The sequence below is a fragment of the Phocoena phocoena genome, chromosome 16, assembly GCF_963924675.1.
Source record: "Phocoena phocoena chromosome 16, mPhoPho1.1, whole genome shotgun sequence".
Classification (NCBI taxonomy): Eukaryota; Metazoa; Chordata; class Mammalia; order Artiodactyla; family Phocoenidae; genus Phocoena; species Phocoena phocoena.
Window position 1 is genome coordinate 4864862 of NC_089234.1, and position 12522 is coordinate 4877383.

Sequence of the window (12522 nt, forward strand, 5' to 3'; positions counted from 1 at the left end):
GTCTTGGGTTTAGCACCAATGATGGTGCCGTGGCCCATCTCCAGGGAGACAGCCATTGTCATTAATTGGCTTTTATAAGGAAAACTTAAAAGGAAGTGGTGACTTGCAGATTAACCCAAATTGTAAAAATGTTTCTAGAAACTCAGTCTACAATATCCTCTTCTCAGCCATTTCTGTGACAAAGCGAGAGAGAGGCATGGACATATATACACTACCAAATGTAAAACAGATAGCTAGCGGGAAGCAGCCGCATAGCACAGGGAGATCAGCTCGGTGCTCTGTGACCACCTAGAGGGGTGGGATAGGGAGGGTGGGAGGGAGGGAGACGCAAGAGGGAAGAGATATGGGAACATATGTATATGTATAACAGATTCACTTTGTTATAAAGCAGAAACTAACACACCATTGTAAAGCAATTATACTCCAATAAAGATGTTAAAGAAAGGTTATATTCCATTATAGTTATTATAAAATACTGGCTACATTGCCTGTGTTGTACAAGATATCTTTGTAGCTTATTTTATACCTAATAGTTTGTACTTCTTTTTTTTTTTTTTTTTTTTTTTTTTTGTGGTACGCGGGCCTCTCACTGTTGTGGCCCCTCCTGCTGCGGAGCACAGGCTCCAGACGCGCAGGCCCAGCGGCTATGGCTCACGGGCCCAGCCGCTCCGCGGCATGTGGGATCCTCCCGGACCGGGGCACAAACACGTGTCCCCTGCATCGGTAGGTGGGCTCTCAACCACTGCGCCACCAGGGAAGCCCTAGTTTGTACTTCTTAATCCCCTACCCCTATAGTGTCCCTCCCCTCTCCCTCTCCCCACTGGTAACCACTAGTTTGTTCTCTGTATCTGTAAGTCTGCTTCTTTTCTGTTATATTCATTAGTTTGTTGTAGTTTTTGGATTTCACATATACGTGATATCATCCAGTGTTTATCTTTCTCTGACTTATTTGACTGAGCATAATACCCTCCAAGTCCATCCATTTTGCTGCAAACTGGTAACACTTTATTCTTTTTTTATGTCTGAGTGGTATTCATATATATATATATATATATCATATCTTCTTAGGTTGCTTCCACATCGTGGCAAGTGTAAATAATGCTGCTATGAACACTGGGGTATATGTATCTTTTTGAATTACTGTTTTTGGTTTTTCCAGATATATATCCATGAGTGGGATTGCTGGGTCATAGGGTAGTTCTACTTTGAGTTTTCTGAGAAACCTCCATACTGTTTTCCACACTGGCTGCACCGACTTACATTCCCATAAACAGTGCACAAGGCTTCCCTTTTCTCCACACCCTCACCAACATTTGTCATTTGTGTTCGTTGTGATGACAGCCGTTCTGACAGGTGTGAGGTGATATCTCACTGTGGTTTTGATTTGCATTTCCCCGCTGATTAGCGATGTTGAGCATCTTTTTATGTGCCTCTTGGCCATCTGCATGTCCTCTTTGAAAAAATGTCTACTGAGGCCCTCTGGCCATTTTTTTAACCGCGTTGCTTGTTTTTATGATGTTGAGTCACATAGGCTGTTTATATATGGTGGACATTAACCCCTTGGCAGTCCTATCATTTGCAGATACTTTCTCCCATTCAGTACTTTCCCTTTCTTCCACACGTTCAGACGGCAATCCAAAGCCAGAAGTGTTCCTCTCACCCAGCCTTGCGGCTGAGCCCCGGGAGCCTGTTCTGGGTCCCTCCGTTCCTGACCCTCCCCAGGAAGAGTCCTGCCTGCTACTCTAGGTGCGTCCTGACCGCCCCATCTGCTAGCCCTGGTACCACCGTGCCCAGCTCGGCTACCGCTCTCTCTCTGGCATCCCTGTGGGACTCTGACCCTTTTGATGCTCTGAGTGAGACCCGTTCGCGGCCGCTGCCTTTCAAACCCCAGGCTCCCCACTGCCAGTTCTTCCACAGCAGCAGCTTCTGAGGATGGCTCAGAGGCGGGGATCAGCGTCCCGGAAGTTGGGGACTGTCTTTCTGAGCACCCACCTGCTCAAACCACCTCGTGACCCGCGAGGGGCTGCCCTCCCACTTCTCCCCGGCAACCTCCTCAGCTTGACTTCAACCCCGTCCTCTCTGGGTCCAGGTGACGGGCAGAGGAGAAGACAGCCATCAACCTCGTGCTCGGGTGATTTTTCTGGCTTCGCAGATGCTGCCTCCGTTGTCCATCATCTTCTGGGTACGTGGAGACGCAGCCTTCCAGGAAATGCAGCTCTGCTTACGGCGGAGAAGAAACACGACCCACCTGGCATCTGGGTGCCGTGAGCCCCCATTCCTAAGAGCGCCCAGCATGACGGTTTCCATTTCTCTGATGAAATGATCTTCACGGCAGCCAGCGCTGAGGGAGGGGGTGCACAGGAGGGAGCCGGCCAGGGACCAAGAGGTGAAAGTGGCCACAGGATGACCTCATCCAGCTCGTGGGAACACCCAGGAAGCAGCCGTGAGCGTCCAACCTGCAACCACAGAGGGCTGGTGATTTGCCCCGAGAGGCAGCCTTGAGTCTTGGTCGGGATGCACAAGCACGGATTGGGAAGAACAAAGGAAGGGGGACGGCAGGAGCCGGCTCTGGCAGAGGAGGGACAGAAGCCAGTCTGGGTCCCACGTCAGCAGGGCAGCCACTGGGTGTGGCCCTGGGTCCTCCCGGGCCATTCACCTCCCAATTCCTTCTTGACCAAGCAGAGCCTCTAGAAATGGAGGATCCAGGGCTTTTGTTTTTTCATCTGAAGCAGCTGGTCTCTCCCAGCCCTGATGGGGTAGCTCCAGCGCTAGGACACTTGGAGAGAGGGGACGTCTCTGTCACTGCAGCGGGGCGGGCAGTGGCGAGGGGGGGGGGTTAGAGTTAGGCGGGAATGTTGGCTCTGGCACGGACTAGATGACCTGGCATAAAACACGGAACTGCTCTGGGCTTCAGCTTCCTCCTGAGCATGTAGGGAATAATCATGCCACCTTGAGAGGCCGGCGAGGATGAGCTGAAATGACGCAGGTGAAGCGCGTAGGGCGGGCCACGCTCTGAACCGCAGCCTCCGTTGCCCTCGCCGTTGTTACCACGGCCTGAAGCACAGACTCACTCCAGCCCTCTCCCCAGGAGCTGGGGACCAGTGCTGAACGTGGCTGGTGCTCGTGGCCTCTTCTCTGGGGACCCTGGGTCTGCACTCTTCACTATCTAAGTATACGGAGGAGGCCAGGCTCCTGTGCTTTCATCCGGGGAGCGGTGGCACCTTAGAGCCCAGGACTGTCTGAATGAAGGCCAAAGCTGAGCGGGCCGGGGGTGTCCCATGGAGCCGCCGGTGGATTAGGAGTCAGAGGATGTCCAAGTCTTCCCTTTCTATGGCTTAGGCTGACCCAGAAAAACTGACAAAATGGTTTATGTCCTTTCTATGGGTTTTTATTTTTATTTTATTTTTTAAAATTTTGTTTATTTTATTTTTTGGCTGTGTTGGGTCTTCGTTGCTGTGCACGGGCTTTCTCTAGTTGTGGCGAGCGGGGGCTGCTCTTCGTTGCGGTGCATGGGCTTCTCACTGCGGTGGCTTCCCTTGTCGCGGAGCATGGGCTCTAGGCGTCCAGGCTTCAGTAGTTGTGGCACGCGGCCTCAGCAGCTGTGGTTCGCAGGCTCTAGAGCGCAGGCTCAGTAGCTGTGGTGACGGGCTTAGCTGCTCCGTGGCATGTGGGATCTTCCTGGACCAGGGCTCGAACCCGTGTCCCCCACATGGGCAGGCGGATTCCCAACCACTGCGCCACCAGGGAAGCCCTGGGGATTTTACTTTTAAATCCATCTTTTTAAAAACAGGATGATACTGTATTGCTTTTGAAAGTATTCTGAGGAGCTTGAAAGTTCTCCAAGTAGGTAAGACGGGAAAGCCTCATTCCAGACGGCATTTTATCACCACATTTTTCAGAGGATGACAGGGTATCTGCCTGACCTTTTGTCTGCTCAAGGGAAGCTGGCCGCAGAGCCTGCCTTTGGGGTCCCAGGATGGAGGTGGACTCAGGGAAGCAGCTCCAGGGGACAAAGCATCCACGGGTGGAAAATGCATCCTTAATTCTGTCCCCAACTTCATTCCCAATAAGCCTGGTCAACCCCTGGCTGGGGGGTGGTGGTGGAGATGCCTTGGCTGCCCCTGCCTCGGGGTGGGACCTCGGCGGAGAAGATGCCGTCTCAGACTGCGGCGCAAATGGCTCATCACCACGGGCCGAGGACGTCCCACTGCCTACACAACCGCCCTGCCCTTCTTCCCTCCTCCCCCGTGAGCAAGCACAGCCGGCAGAGAACTCATGAATCACAGCAGAGAAAGGGGTATGAAGGACGTCTGGCGAGCCAGATTTCTGTCCTCCTGAAATACACATGAAATGATTGATCAAAGAGAAAGCTTTTCACTTAGTAAGAAAACCTGGAGATTTCACAAGTGTTTATTTCTCAGAAAGAATTAAAAGTGGCATCAGACTTTGAAAGCGGTGCACCGTGATGTACTTGGAAACTCTTCTGGCCGCTTGACGCTGATCGTAATGAGTCACAAGCTCCAGAGGGATGAGACACAGCTCGAGGATTCTGACTTGCAGTGAAGGCTCCTCCAGCGTGGTCCTGATTTCTAAGCCTGCTCACCTGTCGCAGTTCCTGCTGGGCTGACGGTCCCAGATTCCTGCCTGCTGAGTCTTCAGACCAGAGCCCGGCGGTTGTGTTACTCTTGGCTTGGTCAGGCTCATGCTCTGCCGTGGTCAAGGCCAAAGGCACCTCATTTGATGAGCACCAGGGTGCTGGGCTCGGAGGCTCTGGGGCCCAGGCATGGCCGGCAGGGCTGGGGAGGGTGGGAGAGCATAGAGCATAACCCCTCTCAGGGGTGGTCTGGCTCTCCTACATGTCTCCAACCGCAAAGGCAAGAGAAGGAGAGCTCTGCCACTTACTCGTGTGAGCTCGGGCTAGCGAACCTTCCCATGTTCCTGTTGCCCCGTGTACAAAATGGGGATGCACGCAGCGTCTCCTTCCTCGTGTTGCAGGAACCTAAGAAGTTCATAATTGTTAAAAACCTCGGAAAGGTCCCTGGCACATGGTAAGCACTAAATTAGTGTTTGCTAAGTGAGATAAACGGGTGAACAAAAAGGAGCCAGCTCAACAGGGAACAGCAGAGAACTTTAGAGAACGGCAGAAAGATGGAGCTGGGTCAGAAAAGAAACCAAAATGGCGCACCTGGTTGGACACCTGATTCTTTAGGAGGTAGAGCATCTTGTGTTAGGAAAGGCGGAGTAACTCCTGCAGCCCGCCTTCCCTTTGCAGGATAACAGAAGACCTGCTCGCATACACCCCCTCCACGCCAGCGGGCGTGGGATTCCAGCAGACCAGAAGAGGTCTCGCTGCCTCTTTTTGCGACACTGATGCTCACCCCCGGACAATGGAGAAAGGGGGCCTCAAGCCATCTGCTAGGCCAGACGTTTCCCGAGTCCACAAGCCGTCAAGGCTAGGACTCACCAAGGCTCCCAGAGACCCTGAGTAAGGGTGGAAGTGATGCTCTGAACGGCGCCACGGGGGTGCTCTGATGTGAGGTGTCTGGCCCTGCCCCCGGAGCTGCTAAGGCATGGCTCATGAAGACTGCCTCAAGCCCACCATAAGGCGTAAGCTGTCAGGTATTTTGCATCCATAAAAATGCCTAGCCACTTTTTACCATGCCCCTGGTCTCAGCCCTGGTTAGGAGACCTTCCACCAGCTCTTAGCAAAAGCCCAGGTCTGATCTCCCTGTGCTACGCGGCTGCTTCCCACTAGCTATCTATTTTACATTTCGTAGTGTATATGTGTCCATCCCACTCTCACTTTGTCCCAGCTTAAAGTAATTATGCTCCAATAAGGATGTTAAAAAAAAAAAAAAAGCTCAGGTCTATCCTTCACCCCGGAACATCCTGGCATTCCAGGCTCTGGGGGGCTGGTCACCTTCCCAGCTCCTCCTTACAATCTGTCTTCTGTCCAAGGCATGGCTGTGTCTGCGCCGGCCCCTGGCCTCTGCCATTCAAATCCCTGCCTTCAGCCTTTGCTAAGTGAGTCCTCCCTCCAGCCAGCGTCCCGCTCGTCTCCTGCAACTTACCCTTGGCCTAGATCAGTGACCCCTTCCTCCAATAGGTAACAGCTTCAGACCTCAGCAGTCCACTGCTCCCCTCAGACTCTGACCTTGGCCTGGGCACAGGCTCTACCTCGGCTTTGGGACATGGTGAGTGCTGTTTCACTGTGTGTTATTTAACCCTTCGTGCGTGTCGTGTTACTGGAGGTGCGGTCTCTGTGAACCAGCCTGCGTCGTCGCACGGATCTATGAGATCTTTCTGTCGCTCCACACACGATGGGGAGCTTGTGTTCACAGCCATAAGCGGGGTATTTGGTGATCAAGCAAATGCAGGAACGTTTACACCCTGACATTTCCAGTTGGCGAGAGGTGGTGCCTAGTTTGCTGGCACCTGAAATGATGAAGGGGTGGAGGTTCCTTATCTCACTTCCTAAGCAGGCGTCACGTACACAACTCAAGTACTCGGCCCTGTGAGCCTGTCACAGTCGGACAGTGTGACACAGAGACACGCTCCCTCCCCTCTGCCGCGCCAGCCACTTACCATGGTCCGGACTCCGTACTGCTTCTCCACTTTTTCCTTTAACTGTTTGAAACAGGCTTCCATTCTCTCATGAAATGGCCGTAGTGCTTCTGTGACTTTGTCTCCATGAATCCTGATCCCTTCGGCCAAAAATGGAATCTGAAAGACATACAGGTTGACATTCCTTATTTCTTGCTTAGTGGTCTAGGGAGAGAAATGCACACCAGGCAGAAAGTGGCAACGTGCACACTGCATCTGCTTTGGTTTCCCAGTCAAACCGGCTGATTAGATTCATCATCAGGCAGGTTACTCCCCCAGACCAAAATGTGTAAATGACAAGCATTTGTGTTTTAAGTCGGACACGACTAGTGCGGTACGCAGCACACAGCTGCTCCGTTACTTTGCCTGACTCACATTTGACCATCAACCCCAGAATAGACTTCTCCGTGCTTTCCACTCGAATTCGGGAAGGGCTGCGTTTTGGATTTGTTTAGCTATGACTTGATCTGTTAGCAAAGGGCCAAGTCACAGTACAAAGATTTTTTTCGCTAAGAATATTGCCTCTACAGGCAAGTGAGAACCCTATTCCAAAATGTAAAAACCTAATAATACATGATCTACAGTCCTGAAGGATGTTCTTATTTGGAAAGGAAAACCAAATTTATTCTTCCTTAAAACTAAAAAGAATCATGTCTCTGCCAACACTGCTGTCACAAACATCCATGCCAAGACTTCACATCGGAGCGTGGAGATACAGCTGACCTTTAAAAGCGTCATAGAGACATTTTCATTCCCCAGCCCCAGAGACCCTCCGGAGTCACAGCCGTTGGGGGTGGGTGTGAGAAAGCCTCCTTTCTTCCCCTGGCTTCTGCTTCCCCTGAGGCTCAGACCGGGAGGTAGATGCTCTTCAATGCAATCAAGCTAAGAGGCTTCCTCTTAATAATTTACAATTAAATCAAAATACTGATTAAAAACAGATTTTCTTAATATGACAGAACACCAATCTAAATGAGCAGATTTATTAGTAAGAAGGATAATAAGTACACAATTGAATTTCATGTGAACAAATTCAAGAAATCTTATCAAGATGAATCAAGGCATAAAATGTATTTGGTTGCCATTTATAGCACGCAGCTGGTGCCTCTCGTGGTGCTCCAGGAAAGGACGGAATAAGTGAGCGCTCCCCTGTGTTTACACCACCCAGCCTGCTCTCGAGCTGCCCTGGCACAAAGTGTGTCTGGCTGACAGTTGGGCTTAAAGGTACACGCCAGGCACCCCTTTCCGAACGGCTATCACCAACAGGACAGCACGCAGCTAAGCTTTCAAACTAGATGGGACGTTTTACTATTCCATACGAATTACTCTTGCAGATGGCAGCCTCCAGGGGCTAGCTGCAGCTTGTTCAGGTTCAACAGAAGAAAATGCTCACAGAAATCCTTTTGCTTCCTGGGGGGTCGGCAAAGGCAGGCTGCAGACAACTTTTGGTGGGGTGGTCAACGTGTTGTGGCTATCTGGGTGTGAAGACAACGTCGGGGTGCTGTCTCAAGGTTAAAGCACAGCCACTCTAGATCCTGAAAGCATCTTGTAAAACGGCCCTCTCTCAAATGTATAAAAGCGTGGTCCAATCATTTCTGCTTTTCTTTTTTGTTGTTGGTTTGATAAAACTCTTCATTGGCCAGATTCTTGACATCAAAGAAGCTACTTGCTGGACTAAAGTTAAGACCCTTTGGTTCAGGTCTTGGGACTGAATGAACGGTGATCTGGCAGGTGAAATTTATGGGGTATGAAATGTATCCCCTCAACAGGTCCCTGACATTGGTCAGATATAACCTTCTAAAAGAAGGGTGGGATCTGGCCCTTGTTCTATGTCTGCTCGGGGCTGAACTTAAGCTATGAATAAAAAGATGCTCTGTGCAAACCCTCCAACATATGAGGTGCTTAGTACACAGACAGAAGCCACGGACTGAGGCCTGGAATGGTCTTTGGATTCCAACCAAGCTGAGCATCAAAACCTCTTAGGCAGCTTCCTGAATCCCACCCCCCGAGCCCTGATTTGGTCTAGAGTGGATCCCAGGAGGCTGCACATCTAAAGAGTTTCCCAGAGCCCAGAGACGGGGGAGGACTTCCCCAAAGTCACACCTCTAGTTGTTCAAAGAGAGCATGCAGCCTGCTCTCAAAAGACACCCTTCTAAATGGCGGTGCTGTATTTGAAGTCTGCTCCTGTGTGTCTCCTACATGGATTCATGGCCTGCCGGCGGCAAAGAACATTTGGAAGCACTGCTAAGTGTTCCAGGAGCGCCACCACTGGCGACATCGGTACGACTGTCATCGGCTGGGGATGATGAATGGGTTTGGTCTTTCATCTCTGTGCATTTCAAAAGAGAAATATGGGGCTTCCCTGGTGGCGCAGTGGTTAAGAATCCGCCTGCCAATGCAGGGGACACGGGTTCGAGCCCTGGTCCGGGAAGATCCCACATGCCGCGAAGCAACTGAGCCCGTGTGCCACAACTACTGAGCCCGCGTGCCACAACTACTGGAGCCTGTGTTCTGCAATTACTGAAGCCCGTATGCCTAGAGCCCGTGCTCCGTAACAAGAGAAGCTACCACGATGAGAAACCCGTGCACCGCAACTAAGAGTAGCCCCCGCTTGCTGCAACTAGAGAACGCCCATGTGCAGCAACAAAGACCCAACATAGCTAAAAATAATAAATAAAATAAATTAAAAAAAAAGAGAAATATGCATTCACCGCAGTGGTTTCATATGAGTCTACATGGATTCATCTTTGGACACACAGCAGGGATGCCCAACAAGACAGCTGCGTGTGAGGAAAGATGGAGCTGTGCCTTCGAGGAAGGGGCTGGCGCTCACTGCTGACCTGGTGTCACACAGCCGCAAACCTAGAAGAGGCCCCAGGCAGCCTGCACCCGACCCCAGCTCCTGCCTGCGAGGGGGTCAGCATCCTCTGTTTCAGCAACGGCAACAGCAGAGCCAGGAGCTGCCTGGGACTTAATAACCAGCCTTCACAAATGATTTTAGGCATCAGTGATGGAAACCCTGCCAATGAACCCTTGGGATTCCCAGGAGGAAAACCTCACTTTGCCCTGATGGAGTTTTCATGAAAAAAACCAAACCAAATAAATTAACACAAAACCAGAAGAAAGCATTCCGATAACCCCAAACTTCTTATTTTTAATGAGCGTATGACTCAATTACTGATATTAAAAGATGAGTCTTCAAAACATTTGCAAATGAAAGCAAGATCACAGGTAATGTTTTGAATATGTATTTTTCATCACTCTTTGATTTAATGAAGTGGCTAGAAACCAGATTTTTTTTTTCCCGACTTTCCTGTGAGCTACTTTAAAATTCATCCTTTAATATACTTATTAGGGGTGATGACATAGTGCTGACATAAAGTTCTCTCTGGGGAACAAATTATTTTCCTCTGTAGGGCTTGAAACTCTTAAAATCCAATTTTCTGTATCAGCTTACAGTAAAAAAAAAAAAAAAAAAAAAATCAATAGAACTTTTGCAGACCAAACTAGTTTTTGTGTAGCAATGGTTTTATATAGCCTTCAGTGGAGTTTTGAATTTTGTACCCTTTGGTTTTTACAACATCTAAAATGGAATCATTCAGACCTTTAAATTCTCTCCCTCTTTTTTTAGTAACAGAGGGAGACTGCCTACCTGAGGCTTATATCTTGTGCAAAGAAACCATCATGGCCAAAAAGTTCCCTTAAATTCAGCTCCCAGGGTGTCTTGTCACAGAAGAATTCCAAGGCAAATTGATATCAAATATGCCTACGGATGTGTGGCAAAGTCACACCCATTAGGATGGCGGCTATAAAACAAACAAAAAGAAAACCAAAAAATAACAAATGTTGACGAGGATGAGGCGGAACCATCGTGCATGACTATTGGTGGGGATGGAAAATAGTGCAACTGCCGTGGAGAACAATATAGTCCTTCCTCAAAAAATTAAAAATAGACTTATATGATCCAACAATGCACTTCTGGGTATATACCCAAAAGAAGTGAAGGCAGGAAAGAGAACAGATACTTGTACACCCACGTTCATTATAACATCATTTACAATAGCAAAAGTGGACGCAACCCAAGTGTCCATCAGCGAATGAACAGATAAGTAAAAAGTGGTCTACGCAGACAGTGGAATACTATTCAGCCTTAAGAAGGAACGAAATTCTGACACATGTTACAACACAGATGAACCTTAAAAACATTACGCTACGTGGAATAAGCCCGTCACAAAAGGACAGTGTATGATTCCACTTATATGAGGTCCCTAGAATAATCAAGTTCATAGAGACAGAAAGTAGGATGGTGGTTTCCAGGGGTGGGGAGGATGGAGAGTTATTGTTTATCGGGTACACAGTGGTTTTGCAAGATGAAAACGTTCTGGAGATGGATGGTGGTGATGGCTGCACAACGAGGGGAACATACTTGATGCCACTGGACTGTGCACGTAAAGATGACTAAGGTGGTAAATTTGATGTTACATAAATTTTATCACAGCAATACCCATATATATTTTATAGATATAAAATAAATACTTGTAACTAAGCTTGAAACCAAAACTCAGCCCCGCTCCACCCTAACAGGTCACACAGCCCATGTGCTGATGACGAAGCCAGGACGGTGAGGCTCCAAGGGAGGCTGGTGAGGCTCCAGGGAGGCCGGGAGCAAAGCGGCCACAGAGCACTGGTCACAGCCTGGGACCCCCGGGGCTAGGGTGGGATGCCGCCCAGGCACAGGGAGACCCTGGCCTCTGCCTTCCTCAGCCCTCTTCCCCCAGCCTGGCGTGTGGGGTGTAGATGAGCAGCGTCCTCCTTGCCTCCCACGTGAGAAAAGGAAGCTTAAAGAAGCAAGCTGTCCGAAGTCCAGAGCAAGTAGGCAGAGCTCCCACGGGAACTGGGTCTGGACGTCCCCTCCGCCTCCAGGCTCATGAAAGCTCCAGAAGCCCAGACACATGAAAAGGGAACTTCCAGTGGAGCCCAGGACACCAGGGCTGCCCAGACTTTCCAGACCATGTCCCACTAAGGAAAGACTCAGAAGGCCTCAGGAGCACAAGCAGAAAAGCCAATTATGCAGAATTACAGCTGCGGAAACAGAAATGAGGACCCCTTCCCCCAACCCTGACCACCGGCACGGGGAACAGGAGGGTGGGTGCTCAGTGGTTTCCCATCCCCGCCTCTCACGCCGATGGCATCGGCTCGAGCGCCCTCCCAGGACAGGCTGGAGCCACGGTCTCTAGGGCATCACTGTTTCCTGACCTTGCCCGTGATGTTCCCTTCTGTCGATACCAGGCAAAGATTTCCCAGCAGGCACTGCACTGACCGAGGGGAGGGAACAGACCAGGCTCATTTGCAAGACAGAACTTTCTAGGTGTTCAAATGCATGACTACAGCCAGGGGTCCAGTTAATCACGGCAGTGGTGAACGGGTTTATCCGGGACAAACATGGTCACGGGTGCTCTGGCTGAGGTCCAGGGTCCTCCGTGGCGGCTGGCAGGTGTGCCAAGGTGGCCCTGGTGGATCTGGTCCCAGACTCCCCTTTCCCCGCCTCGGGCCCCGCAGCTGCCGCTGGACAGTTACCTGCCATGCAATCAGGTCCTTGAGCTTCTCGATCTTTTCGTGGGCCTCGGGGTGCTCCTGCAGGTACCGCTCTGTAAAGAAGGCCTGGTGGAGACAGGGAGAGACACTTAGGACACCAACACACGTTTCTGTACACCAGGCCTGGGGAGAGAGCTGTGTGTGAAACAGACGCACACCCTGGTCATCACCTAGCTCATTCCCCCCAGGGTTGGACCCTACCCCAGCAAAACATCCAGTAAGGTCAGCACAACGAATGGACTTTGTCCACTCACTGTGGCGCCCCGTCCACGGAGCCCAGCAAAGCCACAGCTGACCCGGGTCACTCACTTCGCTGGGAGGCAGCTC

At 50.5% G+C, this 12522-nt stretch overlaps 1 protein-coding gene across 1 annotated transcript in view; it reads right to left on the minus strand.

The window, feature by feature from the left end:
• Window positions 1-12522, minus strand: part of DOCK1 (dedicator of cytokinesis 1) — a 474607-nt gene that overhangs the window by 17265 nt on the left and 444820 nt on the right. The window contains exons 37-38 of the mRNA XM_065894212.1: window positions 12178-12261; window positions 6586-6723 (exon numbers count right to left, since the gene is read on the minus strand). Coding sequence (XP_065750284.1) covers window positions 6586-6723; window positions 12178-12261 — 222 coding nt within the window. The remainder of the gene's footprint in view (window positions 1-6585; window positions 6724-12177; window positions 12262-12522) is intronic.